Source organism: Thrips palmi, unplaced genomic scaffold (genome assembly GCF_012932325.1).
Source record: "Thrips palmi isolate BJ-2018 unplaced genomic scaffold, TpBJ-2018v1 HiC_scaffold_1, whole genome shotgun sequence".
NCBI lineage: Eukaryota > Metazoa > Arthropoda > Insecta > Thysanoptera > Thripidae > Thrips > Thrips palmi.
In genome coordinates this window covers 1,515,404-1,539,900 of record NW_023144620.1, presented here as the reverse complement: position 1 = coordinate 1,539,900, position 24,497 = coordinate 1,515,404, and the positions used below count along the sequence as shown (strand labels likewise).

The following is a 24,497-nucleotide window of genomic DNA, read 5'->3' as shown; positions in this document are numbered from 1 at the left end:
CATTTTATTTTCTTGACATATACATATAAATAATTAAATGAGAACATTTGTTTTATAAAATTCTCCAGGTTCTATTTATTTATTGTTCAAAATCTTTGGATGTAAGTGCCATTGACACTTTACGTACATGTAAAGTGAATAATATACATTTCACAATTTTAATTTATATAAGTACAGTATTACTAATTAACACTTCAGACACAGTATCAACACACGTTGTACAGAGCTATTAAATCTAGATTCAGAGTACTCACAATGTTCAGAACACATGTAAAAACATATCAAACTTCAGGTAGAACATTATATTGCCATGGCAGAGGAGAATAGACACAATATTCCACAAACTTGTCACTTACTCTGTGAGCCTCTTCATCAACATGATGTGGCATTTCTTGCATTGCTAACCGGTGGAAGATACTTCTTTCTTCATGTTTCACTTCATTCCTCCAGCGACCCTTCTTCAAGTGCCCATTCGACCTGTACACATCAGCATACCCCTCCGGTAAATACAAACGTTGTCGAGGTGGGATACTGTCTTCTCTTATCAGGTGCATGTTATGGAGAGCAGTGCATGCCAGAATCAAGTTTTGCACTAGCGTCTCACTGCCAATTATGTTTCGTCTCAATACTCTGAAACGAGCACTTAAAATGCCAAAGGCATTTTCCACAACTCGCCTTGCTCGTGAAAGTCTATAATTAAAAATGGTTTCCTCAGGTTTCTCTCCCCAGTTCATGTCAAAAGGCTTCAACATATGTGTGTGGATGGGGAAAGCATCATCACCTACAAACACATAGGGCAAATCTGTCATGAGTGTTTCACAATATGAAGGAGGCGGAAGCCCAAGTTCATGTCCATTAAAAAGCCTCCCAAACTCAGAACGAGCAAAAACACCACCATCACTCTCACGGCCTCTAGCTCCAACATCAACAATTGTGAATTTGTACTTTGCATCACTCACTGCAAGGAGAATTACGCTGTGCCCAAACTTATAATTGAAGTGCTCAGAGCCTCTCATGGGAAATTTCTGGAAAAATAAGAACAATTTATATTCTCTGCAACACATGAAGCACCCCCCAAACATAACTACTTTAAATAACTTACTTGAACAAAGCAATGTTTTCCATCTACTGCTCCAACACAATTGGGGAACTGCCACATGGATTCGAACTCTGCACTCTTCTTCCTCCACAAATCTTCAGTGAGGGGTTCAAAAACTTCATCCTTGATGGCGTACCAAATGGCAGCTGTTGTTTCCAAAATAATATCGGAGATTGCTTGGTCAGATATCCTGAAGAGGTAAGAGAGGGATGCCATGCTGTCTCCTGAAGCAAGGAATCTGGAATTTAAAATAAATCATTAACTTAAATTCATCAAAAATCAAGGAGCACAAACAATCACAAACAATTTTCACCTCAATGTCACAGCTAGCCTTTGACCCGGACAAATTGCTGGGCGATTGCTTCTTTTGACTATCAGAGGAGAAACTCTTTCCAATAACCAATCGAAGGCCTCAGGAGTCATTCTCATAAACTTAAAGTACTCATCTTTGTCAAACTCTCTCAAAACAGGAATCAGAGTAAACCAAGCTCCATACATGGGTCTATCCACGAGAATGGGTGATACAGAAAATCGACGACGCCTCCGCCTATTCCGTTGGTGAAAGCGAACTAGTGAGACCGTGCGGAGATGTTGACGTTTAAGAATGTTGTACGCAGCAAGGCGTTTGATTGACCCTGAAAAAAAAAGTACTCAGTACAAATGACTTAACCACACAAAAGGAGTGCAACGACGCTGTATTCTCCGTGACGTACTTAGCCTGTTTCCAATAATAGGGGCTCCCCGTTTAGCCCTTAAAATGAGCAGAAGAGCAAAGCTTCGCACAAGTCTTTGGATGACTGATGCCATTATAATCAAGAAGAAAGAACTGCACTCCACAAGTGAATTAGTGAATTAGAACTTCACCAAGCGCCGAAACGAAATGCAAACAACAAACAAGAGAGCGACGACACGGCGACAGTGCGTAGTGCCAACCTCCTGGCGCCGAATGCCCCGCAGTCGGGCAGAGTCTAACAAAAGTCTATAAAAAGGCAGTTCTTTTCGGTTTCATGTGAGCGATTTATCAATGAATATCGGCCATGTCCACTACAGTGTGAGAATATTGTCTTGGAATGAGTGAAATGAGTGATTGAGGTTTGACGGACGGACGGACGGACGGCCGTCCGGCCCGGTCCGCGGCCATTGTGGGGCCACCTTTAGAGGCACGGGATTTCCTAGATTTTAATGTGCGGCTTTTCGGATGAAATTTTGCAGGCTCATTCAAGATTGCTCTAGAATGGTCCCCAAGAAATATCAAAGCTTAATTCGTTCCAGTTTTGTTTCAAATGGCTTAAATGTTGAAAGCGTACTTTGGGTCGACGTTTGTTACACGCGCGTCGACGTTTGTTACATTTGCGTCGACGTTCGTTACATTCAAGTGGTTTGGGTAGAATTTCAAAGTGGACAAAACTGACATCTATTTATAGAAATCGATTCGTCTGATCAGGACAATCAAAAAATCCTAACATATGTAATGGGCTTGGATGCGAAATAAACAAATTTAAGCTTCAAAAGTGCAGTAACAGGCGTCGACGCCGGGGTCCTGGCTGATTACAGCCTATTACATCATTACACTTTATATAAACCATCTACTTCGTAAGGAAATACCAAATTTGCTTGTACGTAACAGACGCTGTATGGTGTAAATAAGTCAAAAAAAATCCCGTAAATTTTCTAATTTTTTGTGCCCGGAAACGTTTCAGGGAATAGTTTAGTGGCCTTCACCAGTGAACTGTTGCTGTATTTGTGCATGTAAGGCGGCAGAATATATTTTAAAGTTAGCTGCAGAAATCTGCCGCAGCGATTTCTCATACTTGCACCCGCTCGACCAATCAAGCAAACTGATGGGATTTTCAATGATTCTAGCTGTCTTTACTCTTGGATTCCGATTGCGATGAAACTTACAATGGAGCTGTAGAATTGACTGGCCTACAAGGTGGTGTGGTTGGATTTACTATCTGAGAAATAGTTTTCACACATTAAGCTCCCCAAAATACTTGAACTGTTTTGGCGGTTTTGCAGCGCTTCGGGCCTTTTCGTTTTAATTAGAAGTTTGACCTCCTTTTGCAAATCCAACACAGCAGGGCGATAGAGAATTGAATTCTGGGTTGCTTAGTGAGGTTGACAACGCTGAGAAACCTATTTGAAACTGTGCTTTTAACCTCCAAAGTTGCAAAAATCAATTTTGGACCAAAAATGGAAATTAGTTTTTGGATCGGCATTTCTGCTACAGACGTCGCATTGGCGTTCCAAATGTACCATGCAACCCAGAAAATAGTGGCCAACAATCGGCTCGCTGCATGTATGGACCTAAAACGAACGGAAATAACTTTTTTAGTGAAAGGGAAACTTCAAGTCGGCTGTCTGGTGCCGTAAATTTGGATTCCACATTGATTTTAGAACTGATTTACACATCCAAATGTCCATTCCATTGTCACACACGGATAGGAAATTTTGCGTAGAATCTAAAAATGACCTCGTTTACTCAGTTTGATGCAGTTTTGACAAAGTTCTGTTTGCCTTGCCGGCCCGAGCGGCGCGCATAGCTTCACGCGCGCACTAGGCTGTTGCCAGCCCCTGTTCATATTCGTGCGGCCCTCCAGGATCATGCTACCAGCAAAAGAAAGTATGTGGAGTAACGAAACATGAATGTGCACAAAACACCAAATCCTTAAAAATTTATTTAAAATTGGTAATTTACATAATGGTCAACCTGGCCTAACCTAAATGTATTATCTCAACACATTTTGTGCGCTCTATGGCCTCGGGATGACTTGGCAGTCAACTTCCGCACAGACGTGGATTCTGTCAGTATCATTTGCAACTCGGGATACGTATCGGAACCGATAGCGTCCGTAAGGCAAGATTGGAACGTTGGGAAAAATCCAGTTAACGGATTCATTCTTCAAGACGTAGTGGCCCTGGTAACAAAATATAGACATTGTTAGGGAACTTCCAACTTTGCCTGTGAGTAAGGATCCCTCCGTAACATAAGATTCCGCTAACACTGCTGTCAGAACGTTACACAATACAATTGTCGCTAAAGTAAAGGTTATGAACTGTTCCAAATATTTTCAAAAGATTCTGAGTAAGAATTGCAGAAGCTAGAAAAATTACTTAATGGCTGAGCGCTAGCGAAGCCCGTTATTCGGTCGGGGTTGAAAAACTTTCTCCGTTTGCTTGTCCGTCTGTATGTCCAGACACGTACTCCTCCTAAACGGCACGGCCGATGCGGCTCAAATTTTTTATGTTATCAGATATATCCTCGGCTCGCCAAACACAAAAGATGGTATTTTGGCAACTGCTCATAAACATAGACTGCCTGCTCCATTAAAAACCGTGAGGCTGTGTTACGCCGCTCCCTGATTGGTCGGAATACTTCACGCTTGAATTTTAGGATTTAAAATTTAATGAATGTAAATTGTGACTTATGTATTTGGTTCAGCCGGCTCAAATCTACCAATCCACCGTCTGTTTTTTATAATTTACGCGTCTGGGTATTGATAACCGTTGGCAAAATAAGGGTATCTTTCGTGACTTTTGGCTCTATAATCGTCATTTTTCAACGTATTGAGATGCGGTTTGGTGCGTTGTTTTGGGCTCGACGTCGCCCACTCTTATCCATCTTAAGTCACCACTTTTTCAATTCAGAAAAGTGCTCCAAAGGGTCGTTTAGTAACGTTCCGGCATGTCCCCTGTCCATAAATTCAAAGTTTCGATGCTTATGTTTCAGCTAATATGGAACGTAGAACGATTCTGAGAAGATATTCGGAAACTTTATTATTTTATCTATCATACACATGATACTGGACTCGTTTCTATGAGCTCGATTTGGGTGCAATCTGTAAACGCAAAATGTCCTCCGTGGTTGACTATGCGGTACGTTACATGTGAATTATCACGGTTTCTCGCGTTGCACTCCACAATAGTTCTTGGCCTTGTCGTCAGATTATTCTGTAGCATTTTTGCCGTCGAATGGTGCAAACCGGAACTCTGAGAAGTTAATAGAAAGCTCAGTATCTTGTTTTATAGGTCATGTGTCGGTAGTGTCCGACCATGATTTTAAAATGCTTTTCTGTTCCCCGGGCAAGTTCAAGGCCAAACGAAGATATGATTCTTTCGGGACGTGTTGAGGAATCTTAAAACAGGTGCTCACACCAAATGGCGTGTTTTAATTCATAGCAAGGGAGTTAGTTACTGGGCCTGTATGAATGAAAATGTAACGCTCCGTATCCCGCTTTTTTCTGTAATAATTCCGTGTCTTTCCCCTATACTTTTGATAGGGGCTTTTTGGTCTTTCTGCAATATTGCACCGGGAGCTCGACTGCGTTCAGATCGAGGGGGCCGCGACTCCCGCAATCATGTGTTCACCGGGTCGCAATCAGGCCGCAATCCTTGCAATCTTCCGAAATCCATACAATCATCAGAAATCTTTGAAATCCTCTGCAATCTGCCGCAATTCCGCGAAATCCTCTGCAATCTCGCGAAATCCTTCCAAAATCTTCCGCAATCCTGCGCAATCTTAGCGAAAACATTGTAATCTTGCAATAGACCCTTTCAGTCATCGCCTGGAGAAGGACAAAAGTAATCAAAAAGACAGGAACCAGTAGCGCGCCACCTAGCGGCCGTTACTGTGCACTGTCAAAAGCTGAACCCTCATTGGTCACAAGCGTAAGTCTGGACGAAGTCCATAGCAGTGGCCGCTAGGTGGCGCGCATCTGGTTCCTAATTTTTGATTACTTATGTTCTTCACTGGGTGACGACTGACAGGGTCTATCGGCCAATAATTCCTCCTCACTCGCTCCTTTCCTTCGTTATTAGTTGCCCCGTGCTGACCTCACTGAATAGCCGCCCCTGCCCCACTAAAACGGTTTGCGCTTGCAGGCGCGGGGACATCGGACAGGATATTAGGTCACAAAAAAAAGCAAACAATAAATACGTAAGAAAAGGAGCGGTCTCGCAATAATTTTAAGGTTACTGTAAAGTGAAGGCATCATGTTTGTATTTTGGTTTCTAGTTGCTTACGATAAGATGGACTTAAACCCAAAGTTGAGGTACCCAACTCCCATTAGTTCCTGAGTTATTGAAGTTTACGTAACAAATTTGGTCGTTTCTCCCAAATTCTCCTTGCGAAGAATCAAAAGTTGTCGAGACTTCATTTTTGTTTTACAAGTTGTTTATTTATTTGCCTATCGCGAGGCAAAGCCGGATTTCCAAATTTCCAACATATGACAGGAATTTTTCTCAAAAAAAAAAAATCCAAATTTTTTCAATTTTAGTAAAATAAGGAAAAAAACATTTTTCAAAATAAGATTCCGGCTGCCCTTTGCATATACAGTCAAATCTGACCTTGCTAGTCTGTTTGCACGTCTATTTGGGCTCTAATTTTAAAAATTACACTTCCGTAAACTTTTTGGTTCATCGCAAGGAGAATTTTTGACAAACGACTAAATTAACACTAAAACCCTCATAACTTTGGAACTAATAGGAGTTGGGAGTTCAGTCTGTGGCTGGCTGTCAAAGTTTTTCATAGTAAGCAACTAAATCACCAAACACCAAAGCACTGCCACCTATACTTTAAAAGACCCCCTGTCTGTAAAAAATAAGAAAAAAATAGACACAATGACAACCCACGAAAATAAACGGTATTTCTCGCGTGTTCCAACAGAATTATCTTGCATTCAGCGTTAGTGCAATCTTGTGAAATCCATCGCAATCTTATGAAATCCGACCACAATCATTGAAATCGCCTGTAATCTAAAGAGATCCGGCGCAATCTACGCAATCCTTGAAATCCGGCGCAATTCTGCGAAATCCGTGAAATCCCACGAAATCCCGCCTCTTTGCAATCGGGTCATTCTACAGAAATGTTACAATTTGATGTCCCTGCCCCTTTGTGACGAAACGGTTCGTCCTAGAAAGACGCGGTTTGCGCGGTGAGATGGTGCTTTTTGTGCTTCAAAATGATCCACTATTGGGTTTGAAAGTTTCAGAGGTTTTCAGATGACTGTGGCCTCCGGAAGGTGCAAAATGTAAACTCCGTGGCTGTCCCGATGCGTAGTTCACTAAGTTTGCGCCTCTCGTATGTCTAAACGAGACGCAGGACAATCATTCCCGACGGCTCTATTTGCCAAGACACTTTCATACTTTAACTTAATCCCACTGACTTTAGTAAAAAGGTTGAAGCTTTGCACCTGCACAGAATTAACTTTTGTCCCGAAGTTTTTACTTCCCTAAAATCCACATGTGCACTGTAACGAGTTTGGCACTACAAGAGACAAACGGGAAGTCACAGCCTCAATCTGAAGACTGCAATGGATTCCGGATGAAAAAACACATCTAGCCACCAAGTTTGAAGGATGTGAGTCCAATGGCTAGCACCTGATTGGTACTCAAATTTAAAAAAAAGGGTCGCGTATTTTTTTTGTATGTAAACTCCGTACCCGATTTGCCACGGATCCCCTGTGCGTCAAACTTTCGAATTGTGGATAAAAACAATGCTTTGGTGGTCCTTTAGTCAGCTGTGTATGCGCGTTCTACTGTTCCAACTCATACGGCTGCAATCCAGGTATTTGCTTCAAAATGTAAACTCCGTAGGCGTCAATTTATGTAAACTCCGTAGACATTTCCCCTATGATTTCAGTGGAGAAAAATTATTTTCTCGAAAAGTGTGACGCTTGATATCGTTTCGCATTCTGCATGACGAAACAAGAAAAACAAGCCCAATATGAATTAAATCGGACAACTTTTATTTTTTCACGGTTCTAACTGCGAAATTGTAACATTTCTGTAGAATGACCCAATCATGTGTTCACCAAAAGGGGGAGTTATTCCCCCCTCGGTTCAGATATAAGTCGTGGAACATCACTGAATAAATTGGGCGAGAAAAAAGCCGACTTTCCCACATTTTTTTCCTGCGGTTCTATGGCCTTCAAAAGTGCCCCGAATTTTGGCAACTGCTCATACCAGGTAGTCCTCAAGGTACTCAGTTGGCGACGCGAGCATGACACGGCTGGAAAACTTCCTTCAGGGCTCTAGAGTTAAAGTTTATTTCAAAATTTCAGCGTAATGAAAATGTTCCTCATTCATGTTTGATACTTTTGTATCCACTGAAAGAAGCCAAACATCACATTTAAGTCCAAATTAAGGATGAGATCTGCAGCTCTTTTTTTTTTGGAGAAACTGCAGCTTTTTCAAAAAAAAAAATTCCAATGCTAATCGCATTGCACGGTGTTCCCGTTTCCATAACTGGTTGAAAATCGAGGAAAACATGACAAGACAACCGCAGCCTTTGAGAGCATGCCAAACAATCCAACCTCAGCAACAATGGAGGGGCAGTTTCAATGGCCGCCTGTTCGTTCTTTCAGCCTCGCGATTTTCGAAAGGGCGCAGACGGGAAGCATATTGGTGCCAACCCACGAAAATTAATTTGATGCGTCGTTTCTGCTACGAACTTTTTAGTAGTGACAGACTTTAAAGATGTTCCAACGTTGAGACACCGTGCAACGTGTTAGCATCAGCATTTTCAAATTTCACGGCGTTTTGATTTTTTTAAATAGGCGACTTTAAATTTTGACGGGTGGTACGATGGGACCCTGCCGTTGCCATGGAGATTTTTTTTCATGTTTTGACCATTTGCTCAGAACATATACGATTTCTTGTTACTTTGATGAGCCAGGAGGTTTAGTTTTGAGGAGTGGCACATTTTTTATTTGAACCATTTTTTCATATCATTAACGGTTCTCGTTTTCGATTGTTGCAAATTTATGTTTTTCGCGTTTACGGAAAATTTCCACGATGAATTTTCGAAAAAAATTGGAATTTTCGTGTTTTTTTTATGGTTGAAATAGTTTAGAGTTGTTTATTTGAAAATCGGAGAGGGGGGGGGGAAGAATCCACGGACCTCGGACAATAGGGGTTCTTGGGAACCCCTAAAAAAGGTCTGCAAAGACAGTGAAAAATTCTAACGTAAGCCATAACTTTTCAAAAATTGGTAGTTTTTGCTCAGACCGTTGCCAATAAGCTCACAAAATTTCATCGAAATTGGAGAGATTGCTTGCAAAAATATGTCGAACCCCCATGGTAGATGGTACCTAACCACCCTTCGTGTACGGTACTCTGAATGCATTCCGAACCTACTAAATTGGCCCTAAAGTGAAAGTATGATTTAAAAAGAAAGTTTTGACTTGCAGTGTTTGCCCATGCGTGCGGGATCACCCGGGCGAAACTCACCGCTGGTATGGAACAGGGCGTCTTCTTGTCTATAGAGGCCCCACTATGCAGGGGCGGACTGGCTCCTAAAGGGCCCGGCGGGGAAATAGGCCAGAGGGGCCCGGATTTGCCTATCTTCCGGGTTTTTTCATGAACAACAACAGTTTTTTAAGCTTTTGACGCTAAAATCGATACTTTTGATGCATTTTGAAGAAATCCCGAGTCAAAAGTATGCTCTGGAGTTACTTAGCTGGACAATACTTTGTGTTTTTCGGTCTATGGGGGGCCCGTATACCGGGGGGCCCGGGGGGGATTTCCCCGCCGCCAACCCCGGGCCAGTCCGCCCCTGCCACTATGTTTGGCGAAGATGCGGAACAGGTCGGGAATTTGGTTGCGCATCACGGAGCATCCCACGTTGGGGAACTTGAGGATGAAAAAGTTGTCTTTCCATTGGTTGTTAGATCGCTTGTCTAAGGTGAAACTTGTCTGAAAGGCACACGGTTTACTTGTTCACGTGAACAGTTACTATCTCATCAAGACAGGACGCCAGACTTCTTTTCGCGCAAGTGGAACGGGTAGAAACTCTGCTGCCCAAAAGAGGTTCCTTACATCTCGGGACACATTGCAAATATTTCTGTCGTCACTTGTTGACAACCTCAAAGCTTATTGTCCTTTTCAGTATTTCATGAAAGTGGCCTTGCAATTGGTGTATTGTGAGGTATAAAATATTGAGAAAAATACTTTTGTTCTGGGTCTAGGACAACTCGTCCCGACCGACTCGTACCCGGCACAATACGTCCCGGGGTTATCCCGTCCCAACCCAAGTGGTCCCCGTCTTAAATCGCTCTTGTTTTTATATATCTTGAAAATTGTTGAATGTGACCTGTGCGGCGGAGGAACTGTAACCAGTAAATCTTTGTCATTGGACTTGGCCTCTGAAATCACTGAAGACCCTTTCGATGGATTTTATAAATGGAAAGCACCAAATGTGCCCAGTTTGCCAAAGATATTCAACACCATTTTTTTTCTTAAAAAAATAAAAATAAAAACAATTTTTTGAACTTTTTAAACAGAATTTTGAACAAAAATGTTTTTTTTTTTCGATTACGAATGCAGATTAAGAGTCTATTCTAGTCCATTCTATGACACTATTTGGGATGAGTCTCTCTGATTCCCCCCCCCCCTAGATCTGAGCAAAAATGCGAACCGTGAAACGGGGTAACTTCGGACACTTTCGAGAGGTTTTTTGGAAATTGTGAAAGTTGTGGTGGTGTCATGGACTTGAGGGTTAAAATTTATCATCTTCCCACCTTTAGCTTCGATTTGGCGCTAATTTCAAATATCTGCGCCTCACCGTTTTTACAGTGGAGGGTCCGAAGCAGTGTCCGAAATCACCCCGTGTTTTGGGGTAATTTCGGAAACCCCCGGAAAAAGCAACTCGTTGTTCTGATTTTGGTCTCAAAATGGAGCATTGTCTCTTTCTATAATGCTTCCATGGTTGTATATGAAATTCGTAAGGGTTTAGATGTGGAGGTGTGGTGGTGGTGGTGGTGGTGGGGGGGGGGGGTCATTCATACTTAATTTGAAGTCATGGTTTTGAACTTGAACTAATAGTTCTATTTCAGGGAGAGTGGGTGGAACTAGTAGAGCAATTTAGAACGCCTTTAAAAAAAAATTGACAGATGAGCTTTTAGATGCAACCCGGGCCATACTACATTACCCAAAAGTGAATCGTAAATCTTCTTCTTCGAGATTACATACGATTACATACATGCATATGAAAGGCAAGTAGTCGTGTCGTATGTATTATGAAGATTCGGGCCACAGGGACTCACTGGAAAACCTTGCATTTCCAATTGAAGGAAACCGGCGGCGAGCCATGCAGCCATTCGCTAAGTCCAACTCTCACCACTGGTAAAACTAAAGCGTAACTCTATGCTTGAGTCAAGCATAAAGTTACGCTGGAAGACGTTACGCTTGAAATGAAGCATACTCTGGAATGGAAATTCCCCCATGCATTTAGATAGGGGGAATCTTGGCGGATGAGCCTGTTACGCTTGATTTCAAGCGTAACCCAATGTGGCTATGAGGGATAATCGTTGTTGTCCGAATATCTTTATCTTTCAGAGGAGCTCTTCAGCTTCCACGACTCAAACCCTGCGAAGTAGAAAGTGTTCAGAACATACCCACTCTCCCTGGCGTGACGTTTGTATGTCCGAAATTACCCCTAAGAGTAACAATTTTTCAGTTTTGAGGCCATATTAACCAAACTATTTGACCCAGGTGATTGAAATTTTGACACAGCATGCTCTTAACATGTTCGAACCGACAAACAATCACCTCATGAACCGTCCATGAACAGTTTCGGCTTGCCAGTCAAAGTTTTCACGCCTAAAGCGAATTCAGGTAAAAAGTGTTACATACAGAAACCACTTTATCTCCAGAAGTTTGCCCTTGTTTTGACCTCCGGGTGAGTGATTAGATGGTTTTAAGTGTGGGCAACGCGATGCGCGCAAAGGGACAAGCCTCAAAGGTCGCTGTTGGATGGGAGCATCATCGCAATGCTTCCGGGCAGAGATGTCCGAAATACACCGAGTGTCCGAAATTACCCCGTTTCGCGGAACAAAGTCTGACGAGAACCAAAATTTTAGACGTTCCTACTAAATTAATAAAAATTCCAATGCTAACGCATTGCACGGTGTTCCGATAGTGGAAATCAATTCGAAATCTGTCGTCTAAGCGTTAATAACGTTAATTTTACCGTTATTTACGTAACTTTGATTCCTACCGGTATTTTTACATCCCCAAACCTGATTCAGTTAACACAATGACCATCTCAGTCCATCTCGCGATCTCGCGATTTACAGTGCTCATGTTCGTCAAACGAAAGTCATCCGCGTTCCGAAACCACACCTTCCGAGTATATAAAGTTTGTCAAACCAACCAACCGTCGTGCTGGTTACAGAATTGAAGAAAACATGACAAGAGAACCGCAGCCTTTAAAAGCAAGTCAAACAATCCAACCTCAGCAACAATGGAGGGGCAGTTTCAATGCGCGACTACTCGTTTTTTCACCCTCGCGGTTTTCGATAGGGCGCAGATGCCGAGAAAATTGTTGCCAACCCCCGAAAATTAATGTATTGAGTCTTTTCTGCTACGAACGTTTTACTAATGACAGACTTTGAAGATGTTCCAATGTCGGGACACCGTGCAATGCGTGAGCATTGGCATTTTCGAATTTCACGGCGTTTTAATTTCTTTTTATCGGCGACTTTAAATTTTGACTGTTGGTACGATGGCACCGTGTCGTTGTCATTGAGACTTTTTTTCATCTTTTAACCATTTTCTCAGAACACAGACGATTTCTTGTCTCTTTGATGTAGCAGGAGGTTTAGTTTTGAGGAGTGGCACATTTTTTACTTGAACTATTTTTTGATAGCATCGACGGTACTCGTTTTCGATTGTTGCAAATTTATGTTTTAGTCGTTTACGTTAAAGTCTCACGATGATTTTTTTGAAATTTTCGTTAGTTTATGTTTGATCATGATAAGGAGTAGTTTGGGGAGAGCCATTTTCCGATTTGCGAGGGGGGGGGGGGGGGGGGGAGGAAAAGGATCTGAGCCGTCAAAAACAATAGGGGTCCTCCTTCGTCGGAACCCCTAAAAAGGTCCAAAGTCACTTTACTTTATGCCAAAATGAAACTTACTCAGTTATCGTAAAGTGTTCACCGGTAAAATTGAAGCGTAGTTGTATGCTTGATTCAAGCATACAACTACGCTTGAAGACTTTACGCTTGACGTCAAGCGTAGAGAAGAAATTCTCCCATGTATTTAGATAGGCGGGAGAGGGGTAAAATGGAGAACTATGCTTGAAGCCGAGCGTAGTTCTACTACGCTAGAAGGCGTAAAACTACGCTTGAGTTCTACCAGTGTTTTCGTAAAGTAATCATATAACCTTGATCCTTCTACATCAAATTTTTTTTTACGAAGTGCTTTGAACATGTATGAGCCCCCTCAAGACTTAAGTCACAGAAACTGTCTGCAGAGTGATGTTACATTTACGAAAATTTGCAGTCATTTCTTAGGCTTTTTTGACAGAAAATTCATCCGATTGGATTTAGTTTAGCCCTCCAAACAGTTTTTGTTTCTCCTTTAAAGTGATGAAAGTTTAATTATTCCCTTCTTCCGCTTCATGGATCAACTATTCCGACCCGTCCCCGTCCGGCCCGTGCGTCAAAACGCTGTTTTACACTTCAATCATACCATGTAATAGTCCCCATAATCTTCTTGAAATGTCAACTCTCCGGATAAGAACTGTGGGTCGTATGGTCGTTGAGGGTTGAAGTGGGTCACCCGGAGGGAAAACGACACAATTTCTGACGGACAGTGGTCAGCCCGATAGCCGTAGGCGATGAATGGGCCCTGCAGAACAGTTCCAAAGGCTGTCATTTCCAAACTACTGGAGCAACAGCGGTGAAATTTTACACCAACTCCGACATTACTTGGGTTCCGATCCGATCTAGTCGGTGGACTTCGCAGAAAAAAGCTGCACGTCATGACCAGATATTGTACTTTTGCACAGTTGTCGTAAGAAGCTATGGTAACGAATTTGGCTGGATAGGCAATTGACCCGTCCCTTGAGATTCCAGAAACCGGCCACACTGAAAAATTGAGTTTGAACTTAAGTCCTCTATGAGTGTGCTAAGTACACATGAAAGTCCTCAGTGAACACTTTTTTTTCTTAGGGGTTCCCAAGAACCCCAATTCCAGGGGTCCTATTCAAAAGCTCATATCTGGGAGTTTCCCCCAAGACAATCTTATCTTAAACGCAGGCGAATTTCACTCAGTTTGACCATTTGGGACGAGAGTAAGCGGATTATGTTTCTACATGCACTATTGCTTTCTTTGATCTTTCATCTTCACATTTCAGGGAATTTAATAAAATTTGTAGCTGCATCAAATGATCAAACTGAGTGAATTCGCCTGCGTTCAAGATTAGATTGTCATGGGGGAAGGCCCAGATAAGATCTTTTGAATAGGACCCCTCGAATTGTTTTCGGTCTGCGTCTTCTCCCCCAATTTTGAACAAGTAGGCAAAGTAGCTTTGAGACGTCTAAGATAATTAAGTGAAAATGGTGGCTATTTGACATGTTTCAAATACTTGTGTGAGATGTCTGAATTTAGAAGTTTAAGTTACTTTCTATTACATAAACTCATACACTATGACTAGGACCCTAATTCCTATTAGTTTATAAGGTTTACGTAAACTTTTGGTCGTTTCTGCCTAATTCTCCTCACGACAAAGGATTGGGTACCCGTTTTCAGATTCTGGCAATTTTATCTACTGAGGAAGGAAAAAGATAGCGTTGCCCCTTTCCAAATATCTGCCTCAGCACACTAAATTCTTATGGACTTTTTTATGCATAGTTATGCATGCTCAGAAACGTCCATATGTTATGTATAATATTATGCATCACTGTGTACATTTTATGCAGGAAGACGCATAAAATGTACACAGTGATGCATAATTTTTTACATACTTTATGGACGTTTCTGCGCATGCATAACTATGCATAAAAAATGCGTCCTTATGCATTTAAAAAGTCCATAAGAATTTAGTGTGAGTTTCACTGAAAAAACAAAAAGACGGAAATAGGGCAAAATCTGTTAAATTTGAAGAAAAGTAATGAAAGGCCTGATAAAGTATCTTTTACAGCCTCTTCTCGACTGATATCTTCAAATCCGCCAACGCTATCTTTTTCCCATGCCAAAATAGATAAAATTGTCAAAATCTTAAGACTAGGTAGCTAATCCTTTGACGTGAGGAGAATTTGGGTGAAACGACTAAGAGTTTATACGTAAACCTCCACAACTCAAAAACTAATAGGAGTTGGGGCCTCCAACTTTAGAAATAAATTCAGCTGAGAGTTGTTGAATTTTGACTACAAAATGAACTTCCTGTGACAAATATTTCTTGGACATGCTTGTTCCAACTCACAGTATCCTTCCCTAGACTAAGATTTGCAGCATAGCTGCTCCCCGTTGACAGAGCGACAGCCGTTTTGGCTGTATAATGAAATGGACAATGTAAGTGGAATCCATTTCGACCTCCGACCCAGATCTGAGTCCTAATGGGACAAAAGTTAGCCAGAGTTGTAAGGGTGTCAAACCAAAAATGTCACGCAGTTCGACCAGCGAACAACCCTCGTCGCCGCGTACTAGAAAGGGGGGGGGGGGTTGCGACCAGGTCTCTTTGAGGCGATGAGTGGCGAAAGTGTCTGCCGAAGGCAGGCCAGCGGCCAGCACCACAGGCTCAGGTCAAAGTAGGTGTAAACGCCAGGCGTGGATTGTCGGAACTGCCGCAGAATCGCGAAGCCTGTTGCAAGCCCCTCTCTGGCGTACATCTACTACCTTGTTAGCTTACCGCAAAGGAGTTGATTTGTTTGCTCTGAGCGTGGTCAAAAGCCAGTAGCAGTGCGAGTGCCCACACTTCCTGGAAGGGGCGCAGCGATGGCATGGCGTACCTACCACAGATGCAAATGGAATTAGGATCACTGAAAACGTAATGGTCGGACACATGGCCAAATTATGGCGTGACAAAAAGTCACGCCAAAAATTGGCGTGACACGAAATTCACGCCGAAAAACGGCGTGACATGTGAGTCACGCCCTCATTTGGCGTGATTGACAACGCGTTTTCTGAGGCAAGTCACGCCAAAAAGCGGCATGACAAGAAATTCACGCCAAAAATTGGCGTGAATTTTTGAGTCACGCCGATTTTTGGCGTGACTTTTGTGTCATGCCGTTTAATGGCCTGACACTTTATTCACGCCCCTGCAGCGGCACGAAGTCACGCCGGTAGATTTTCAGTGATACTTCTGAGAAAAGCGGGCGGAATAGAGGTTGACAGGACAAGCCGGTCGGAAGGGGCGTCTACGAGCCCGCCTTGGGCGGTTGGCACGATTAGTATCTTCGAAAAAGGGGGTCGACCGACGGAAAAATTTTATTGCGGTTTGCGATGTGGTTGTATTTCGACAGGGGGTGGCAACGGCCTAGGCGGCGCGTGAAACGATGCTCCCCGCTCGGGCCGGCGAGCGACGCGCGGCCGACCGCTGTGCACGGTGTCACTAAAATCAACATAACTTCATCAAAACTTCATCAAATTGAAAAACCCAGGTCATTTTCAGCATCTACACAAAATTTCCTATTTGTATGTAGTTATGGTTTACAGTTTTAGACCCGTTCAAAATGTTAAATCTCAATTTATAATCAAATTTACCGGCAATTTTAGCCAATTCAATATTTTGCAACGACGAAAAAAGTGATTTCCGTTCGTTTTATGTCCATACATGCAGCGAGCCGATTGTTGGCCTCCACTTCCCCTATTGCGTAAGCATACTGGAATGCCGATACGACATCTGTGACGGTCACGGTGGCCCATAATGTAATTTGCAAAATTAGACCAAAAGCAGTTAGACTGACTTTGGGAATATTTTTCGTAGCTCTTTCGCACTTGTTTATCGTTCTGCAATAGCCTATACCACGCAGACTTTAATTCTCTATCGCCCTGTGGTAACGGTTTTTCAAACGGACGTTTCAGTTTTCACATTTCGAATTAGTCTTAAAACACTGCAAACTAACCCTAAAAGTACACGTATTTGGTAAAGCTTCACTTGAAGAAACTAGGTGTCGTATCGCAAATCTGACTTCACCACGTTGTAGAGCGGACAATTCTACATGCCCCCGTCAAGTTTCATCACAATCGGTTGATTAGTTTGATGATAGCATTCAATTTTCGGCAACTATGACGACATAACCGCCGCAGCGATTTCTCATACTTGGGCTGCGTGACCCGACTCGTCGCCAAGCCCAAGCGTCGTCTGCCTTTTGAAATATCTTTGAAGCATTCAAACCAATCAACCGATTGTGATGAAGCTTGACGGGGGCATGTAGAATTGTCCGCTCTACAACGTGGTGAAGTCAGATTTGCGATACGACACCTAGTTTTTTCAAGTGAAGCTTTACCAAATACGTGTACTTTTAGGGTTAGTTTGCAGTGTTTTAAAACTAATTCGAAATGTGAAAACTGAAACGTCCGTTTGAAAAACCGTTACCACAGGGCGATAGAGAATTAAAGTCTGCGTGGTATAGGCTATTGCAGAACGATAAACAAGTGCGAAAGAGCTACGAAAAATATTCCCAAAGTCAGTCTAACTGCTTTTGGTCTAATTTTGCAAATTACATTATGGGCCACCGTGACCGTCACAGATGTCGTATCGGCATTCCAGTATGCTTACGCAATAGGGGAAGTGGAGGCCAACAATCGGCTCGCTGCATGTATGGACATAAAACGAACGGAAATCACTTTTTTCGTCGTTGCAAAATATTGAATTGGCTAAAATTGCCGGTAAATTTGATTATAAATTGAGATTTAACATTTTGAACGGGTCTAAAACTGTAAACCATAACTACATACAAATAGGAAATTTTGTGTAGATGCTGAAAATGACCTGGGTTTTTCAATTTGATGAAGTTTTGATGAAGTTATGTTGATTTTAGTGACACCGTGCACAGCGGTCGGCCGCGCGTCGCTCGCCGGCCCGAGCGGGGAGCATCGTTTCACGCGCCGCCTAGGCCGTTGCCACCCCCTGATTTCGACCACCAAATGAACTTCCAGTGACAAATATTTCTACACTGCAAAAAATCAGTGTCAGATACGGATCATGCTACGGCGTTCCGTATGCCCCCTGAAATGGTGATACGGACATCTGCCGTACCAGTCCTCCCATAAGAGCCTGTGCTTTGTAAAGCGTGGTACGGAAATTTAACGGAAAATGTACCGCTAATTTTACACCGGAGGTTGCCGTTTCGGTTTTCCGTTTGTGAAATAGTCCAAAATGCTCTACGGGCCGTGAGACACGGACGCTCCGTAGCGCAAGGTTCTCTGACGAAACGCATGAAACGGTCACTCCGTAGGGATACGGACTTGCCGTTACACGTTATCCTTTATAGAAATTTGAGTGACGGAGCGTCCGTTCCTCACCGTCCGTAGAGGATTTTGGACTATTTCACGAACGGAAAACCGAAACGGCAACCTCCGCACTGTTAGGGATTTTGTTGTAAAATAACGAGTAATTCCCTGTTAATTCTATAGGACAAATTGTTCGTAAGTTAATGAGTACAGTCGTTATAATTCAAATCTTCAACCATATTATTTTCAGGTTGGTCTTGGTTTGCCTCGACGAAAAAACGTGAAAATAGAACTAATAATGTACCTTGAAAATTTTACGACTTTCTTTGTAAATTTACGATGTTTCCTTGTTAAATAACGATTTTTCGTGGTAATTTAACAAACTTTTGTAATTTTACGAACAATTTGTCCTACAGAATTAACAGGGAATTACTCGTTAATTTACAATCAAACTAGTAAAATTACGATAATGCTTGTATTATGACAACTTTCGTTCGTCAAATGACGACATTCTTCGTAAAATTACAGCTTTAGTTCGTAATTTTACAAGGTTAACCGTAAAAATGTGTGCAAAATTGTGAAATTTCCCTTTGTATTTAGCCAATAACGAATACGTTCGTAAAATTACGAGTTTATGTTGTAAAATTACGATGGTATTCATGTAAAATAAAGTTGTAAAAATACGACTTCCCCTTACAGTGCGGTGTAAAATTAGCGGTACATTTTCCGTTAAATTTCCGTACCACGCTTTACAAAGCACAGGCTCTTATGGGAGGACTGGTACGGCAGATGTCCGTATCACCATTTCAGGGGGCATACGGAACGCCGTAGCATGATCCGTATCAGACACTGATTTTTTGCAGTGTAGGACACGCAAGTTAGGTTAGGTTAGGTTAATTACCCCTAGGTTAATTTGGTAGCTTGGGCAATTCAAATTTGTTTCACTAAACGAAGACCATGTCCTCATGTGGATAAGTCAATCTAACTTTTGCTTCTCTAGGTTTCGTAAGCTGCTAAAGTGTCGTTTTGTAAGTTCCGTCATGGTCACCAACACCTATAAGACAACATTGTCATGCTGTAGTATATGACTCAGCCACATCAAAAGAAAACTGGCTATTTCACTCTCTTCCCTGACTCATTCTTCGCAAAATTACGAAAGGTGACCATCACTTGTTGAACCCGACACAGCCTGTCCACCGTGTGACCATGTGACTTATGTTGCTTTCACAACTGACGGTCTACTGGGGTTCCTTTTCGTTTTAGAACCTCGCGACCACTTGTGATCGAAAGAACATAGAAAACGCTTCCAGAAGCCCATGCCCGCGGGACCTGGGGCGGTCAAACGACGCTTCCAGAAGCCCATGCCCGCGGGACCTGGGGCGGTCAAACGACGCTTCCAGGCCGTCAAAATTGTTCAAAACAGTAAGGGTGTAAAAATAGGTGTAAATTCCGTTTCGGGCCGTAGCTTCTCCATCTGAGAGAGAAAGTTCCCACAACCTTCGCTGAAAAACGCTATTTTGGATGCTCAAAATGACACCGTCTACAGTTTTTACCTATCTTGTAACCCAGCGGGTCAGGAGACTAAACACTTCGCTTTGTGAATTCCGTAATCCGTAAATTCCGTCATTATTTCTGTAAATTCCGCCGTATTCCATATGGGGTGAAATTAAAAGTCAACTTGTAGCGCTGCCACGCTCAGAGGAGTACTGTGGGGTACCATGTATGCCATCCACACCAAATTTAGCCCCTAAAGTTGAACTTTAAATAAGAGGAAAAGTAGCGATATACATCGGCAACTTTGGCCCGTCCCGTAAATTAAGACACGTACGAATTTCGCCTATGTTTGACCCTGACGGGAATTAAACCTGAGTCTGGGGTTATAATAAATGTCGTTTTCGTCATCAGCACCCTCAAAAACATCAGAAACAATGCCAAAAATCGAATAAAAAGAATGTTCAAAAAATACCCCGCAGGGATTTGAACCCGGGTCCGAACTTCTCCGATTCGCTCGAAACTGGCACCATTGGTTTTTTCTCGTCGCACCGATTCCAAAAATACCCCTACATGCCCTGCTAGCTGCATCCGTTGCCGAGATCCTCCTCGACCCCATGTAGACCATGATGCACCTGCAGCAGCGCCCCCGGGGCTCGGATCGGATTTGCTGCCACCTGTTTCGGTTGTGTATTTTCCGGGATTCGATAAATCGAGTCAGATTGTGGTTCAAGACGTAAGACTATATTCCAAAGACACTGTTCCTGCTGGCTCCACACACACACACCCTTACTCTAAGCGTTCCTCCAGGCGACTGCCCGGCCGCCCGTCACTCGGCTCGGCTGTCGCCCTGTTCGGCTTCCGCGGTCCGCGGCTGATCAGTAGCGGTAGGGTTTTCTATTAGGGTCAGCAGTTATGCCGCGCGACGCCGCTTCCCCCAAATCGTCTTGTCTCCCGCAACATCCGCGGCGCACGGAAATGCTGTCGCCCCGACCCTACCACTTAACATTTTGAAAACTGATTAGATGGTAAATTTTTGAATTACATTAACGAAAATACGGTTTTGATGAGTGGTGTGGAGCCAATATTACAAATACAGAAAAGTACAGAAATAACAAATTCAAAAAGAGAAATCACATACAAACCACAGAAATACAATCATAGCTAGCACTTTTTTTTTGTTCGAAAACCTATTTTTTTTCTGAATTCAAATTCATCTATTCAACGCCATAAACCTTTTCAAACCCATTATTTTACCCAAAGTAACATATTTGCCCTTAAACTAATGTCTTAACAAATCTTCACCCTCCCATGCTGGATGTTGAGCGGAGATGATGTGGGAACTTAGGGTGTCATGATCGTTGAAGCCCAAGAAATCCTCTTCCCCATCCAGTGATTCGGTTCTCTCCCCACATGACCACCCACAAAAGCTCATGATGGGCACTGCCTGCAAACAGTCACAATGTCACAGGTTGCCACATCTAAAACCATTATATTTATTCACATACACAATGCAATGCAATGACTGTGTGAGTTGACACCTATCCAGGATGTAAAGTTAATCCTGGGCAAAAATTTTCTCACCACATCACACAACAAAGAGACCCCCTCTTTAAAAAAAACGACCAATGCCTGTACTTCAGTTGCATAACACTCACCTCTTTGACATAGAAGTACTTCCTTCTCTTGAAAAAGAGTCGCCTGCTTCGCCTCCTCTTCTTGGCTGCCCGGAGTGCTTCCAGCTTCACAACGGGCTGGGGTTGGTGTATGAGGTTAGTATCCAGGTCCTGCCCATGATGTCCATGAAAAGCGGTGCAGTTTTCCAGCACCACCACAGGCTGCAAGAAGAGTAGAGCATATAAACGTTGATATGAGTGCGAGATGGTGTGACTTAGCATCCTGAGTGAAGTGGACATAAGGGCAACATTTGAGTGTCGCGACTGCATGTGAATGGCGGCAATAAGAATTGAAAGTGGGTGCCCCTCCGGTACAAGAAGCAATAAGCCGTCCCTTCCACCTGCTCCAGGACTTCAAATCCATGAACTGAAATTAAAACGCAAGTGGGAAATGTGACCAGTGACCCGGGCACGCAGGTTAAAATGAGCATACGATAAGGAGGGGGTACTCCGCCGAGCTTCATATACAAAGGCGTTCTGCAATTGTTCTACGACACACGTCACTGTTAATTTCGGCCTCTCATCGAATGATCGGCTTAATTTCGGACCGAAAATACAGGCACAATAGGCCGTCATCTGCACGTACCCAAGTTTCCATGCTTTTCGTCGCAGCGTCCGGCAGGTGGGCGACAAATCAAGAACCTATAAAGCCCCAATCCGACTGACTCACTCACTCACTGACTCACTCATAGAAATGTTTGGGGTGAAGGAGTGGTCGTAGAGACTTGCGGTTTTTTCCATTCGATTCCAAATTTTATGGGAAAATTGGGAAAAATCCCAAAAGTTGAAAATTCCTCACCGTTTCCGAGAAAACCTACTTTATCTACAAAAAAGGGGAACAAATTTCTCACCGTTTCCGAGCAAACCTACTCAATCTTCAAAAAAGGGGACCGACCGACTAAAAATTTTTATTCGCCCCATCGGTAGGTCTGGTCGAGACATTTCCGAATCTGTGCCGTAATCCGGTCTCCGTCACTGGCAACATCCTCAAAAAACGATTAAATAGGCCTAAATTCAACAAAATCCACTCAATCTTCAAAAAAGGGGACTGACCGACTAAAATTTTTTATTCGCCCCATCGGTAGGTCTGGTCGAGACATTTCCGAAACTGTGCCGCAATCGGGTCCCCGCCACCGGCAACATCCTCAAAAAACGATTTAATAGGCCTAAATTCAACAAAATCCACTCAATCTTCAAAAAAGGGGACCGACCGACTAAAAATTTTTATGCGCCCCATCGGTAGGTCTGGTCGAGACATTTCCGAAACTGTGCCGCTATCGGGTCCCCGTCACCGGCAACATCCTCAAAAACGATTAAATAGGCCTAAATTCAACAAAATCCACTCAATCTTCAAAAAAGGGGACCGACCGACTAAAAATTTTTATTCGCCTCATCGGTAGGTCTGGTCGAGACATTTCCGAAACTGGGCCGCAATCGGGTCCCCGTCACCGGCAACATACTCAAAATCAATCATCAATTGTCATCAAGAACCTATAAAACCCCAAAATCCGACTGACTGACTCCCTCACTCATCAATCAAGAACCTATATAGCCCCAATCCGACTGACTGACTCACTGACTGACGCACTCACTCACTCATAGAAATGTTTGTGGTAGAAGTGTTCGTAGAGACCTGCGGGTTTTTCCATTCGATTCCAAATTTAATGGGAAAATTGAGAAAAATCTCAAAAGTTGAAACTTTCTCACTGTTTCCGAGCAAACCTACTCAATCTTCTAAAAAGGGGACCGAATGACTAAAAAATTTTATTCGCCCCATCGGTAGGTCTGGTCGAGAATTTCCGAAACTGTGCCGTAATCGGGACCCCGCCACCGGCAATTGGGCAATCATCATTATCAAGAATCTATATAGCCCCAATCCGACTGACTGACTGACTCACTCACTCACTTACTCACTCAAAGAAATGTTTCGGGTCAAGGAGTGGTCGTAGAGACCTAAGGTTTTTTTCCTTTCACCTCTATCCTTGTCAAAGCAGTCTTCAATATTTTCCGGACCTTGTATGCACCCATTGACTGCCACAGTAGCCAATGCAATACAAGCTATCTATTTGGGCAGTAAAAGTAGCCTTATTTTATGGTCAAAAGCGGTTAAATAGAGCTTTCAAAGAAGCAGGACATTTTCTTCCTTAGAAAATTTGCCTTTGGTCACCACGGACTTACTGAAAATACTTCGGCACGCGCTCCACATATGCGGGGGTCTGGGGGCGGAGCCCCCAGCGAGCAGCGCGAGTTACCTATATCTCCACACTGGAGGGCACTCGAAGGCACGCGAACCACTTGAAATCGGTCTTACTTTAGTAAATTTTTAAATGTATTCGCGAACACAGCTTCCAATTACGAAATCAAAACAGATTAGCAGAAGGCTGGACGCCATGACAGGTAAGTCGATCTATCGATGTATCGATGCGGAGGCGAGTGTGTGATGTGTGATGTCACAGTAGGGTGTTTCACTTTTGCAAAAAGTTTCGAAATCTCATGACCGCCGGGTGAAAATTGATTTTTTATCAAAAAAAAAAGTTTACGTGTTTCGGGGTTTTCCAAATTTCGCAAAATTAGAGGTCGCTCAACGCCTTTGAATAATTTAGGCTGTTTTTACTTAAGTCCAAAATGCTGAAATCGCCAATTATTGACCGATTTGGACCATTCTGGGCTCATTTGAAAGGTTTTGAGCTGTACTTTAAGAATCTGTGGCCAGAAATTCGATTGGAGTCGTTTCTTAGGCTACAGAGCCACGTTTGTGTTTTTCAAGGCCCTAATTGCAACTTTGCGCGACTGTATCTTCGGCAGTTATTAACCGATTTTCCCCCGCGATATCTCAAAATGACCGTCAGAGTCTCTTCTTTCCAACGGTGTGCTTGGATTGTCATTTGAAGCATTTGCCTAGTTTCTATGAGGCTCGAAGTAAAGATATGCGACAAATTTTCATGTTTACCGTACACTTCTTGGACGAAAAGTGTACTGACGAGAGCCGATCTTCGCTTACACCCCTATTTTCAGTTGCGCATGATGCTTTTACCACCTCAAAGCTGGCTGGTG

At 42.9% G+C, this 24,497-nt stretch overlaps 3 protein-coding genes across 3 annotated transcripts; all 3 read right to left on the bottom strand.

Moving 5' to 3' along the window:
• Positions 1-266: 266 nt before the first annotated feature.
• On the bottom strand, positions 267-1,710 carry LOC117641314 (putative nuclease HARBI1). The gene is made up of 3 exons (XM_034378533.1): positions 1,413-1,710; positions 1,103-1,337; positions 267-1,025 (listed from the first exon to the last, which is right to left on the bottom strand). Exons 1-3 carry the CDS (start codon positions 1,595-1,597, stop codon positions 282-284), a joined length of 1,164 nt encoding a protein of 387 aa, XP_034234424.1. The 5' UTR covers positions 1,598-1,710; the 3' UTR covers positions 267-281.
• Positions 1,711-5,045: 3,335 nt separating this feature from the next.
• On the bottom strand, positions 5,046-15,823 carry LOC117643017. The gene is made up of 4 exons (XM_034381658.1): positions 15,731-15,823; positions 13,570-13,728; positions 9,637-9,793; positions 5,046-5,089 (listed from the first exon to the last, which is right to left on the bottom strand). The coding sequence occupies exons 1-4, from the start codon at positions 15,821-15,823 to the stop codon at positions 5,046-5,048; spliced, it is 453 nt and encodes a 150-aa protein (XP_034237549.1).
• Positions 15,824-21,049: 5,226 nt separating this feature from the next.
• LOC117643006 lies at positions 21,050-22,041 on the bottom strand. The gene is made up of 3 exons (XM_034381646.1): positions 22,030-22,041; positions 21,426-21,605; positions 21,050-21,214 (listed from the first exon to the last, which is right to left on the bottom strand). Exons 1-3 carry the CDS (start codon positions 22,039-22,041, stop codon positions 21,050-21,052), a joined length of 357 nt encoding a protein of 118 aa, XP_034237537.1.
• Between the last annotated feature and the right edge of the window lie 2,456 nt (positions 22,042-24,497).

What these genes read in the sequence shown, in the direction of transcription:
- LOC117643017 (XM_034381658.1), bottom strand. Translation starts at nt 15,823, where the DNA reads ATGCCATCGCTGCGCCCCTTCCAGGAAGTGTGGGCACTCGCACTGCTA. An exon ending in AACAAATCAACTCCTTTGCG is followed by an intron (nt 13,729 to 15,730) that starts GTAAGCTAACAA and finishes ACTGTTCTGCAG; the next exon opens with GGCCCATTCATCGCCTACGG. An exon ending in ATTATGGGGACTATTACATG is followed by an intron (nt 9,794 to 13,569) that starts GTATGATTGAAG and finishes TGTGCCTTTCAG; the next exon opens with ACAAGTTTCACCTTAGACAA.
- LOC117641314 (XM_034378533.1), bottom strand. Translation starts at nt 1,597, where the DNA reads ATGTATGGAGCTTGGTTTACTCTGATTCCTGTTTTGAGAGAGTTTGAC. An exon ending in AGGCTAGCTGTGACATTGAG is followed by an intron (nt 1,338 to 1,412) that starts GTGAAAATTGTT and finishes TTTAAATTCCAG; the next exon opens with ATTCCTTGCTTCAGGAGACA. An exon ending in GAAAACATTGCTTTGTTCAA is followed by an intron (nt 1,026 to 1,102) that starts GTAAGTTATTTA and finishes TTATTTTTCCAG; the next exon opens with AAATTTCCCATGAGAGGCTC.
- LOC117643006 (XM_034381646.1), bottom strand. An exon ending in AGTACTTCTATGTCAAAGAG is followed by an intron (nt 21,215 to 21,425) that starts GTGAGTGTTATG and finishes GACTGTTTGCAG; the next exon opens with GCAGTGCCCATCATGAGCTT.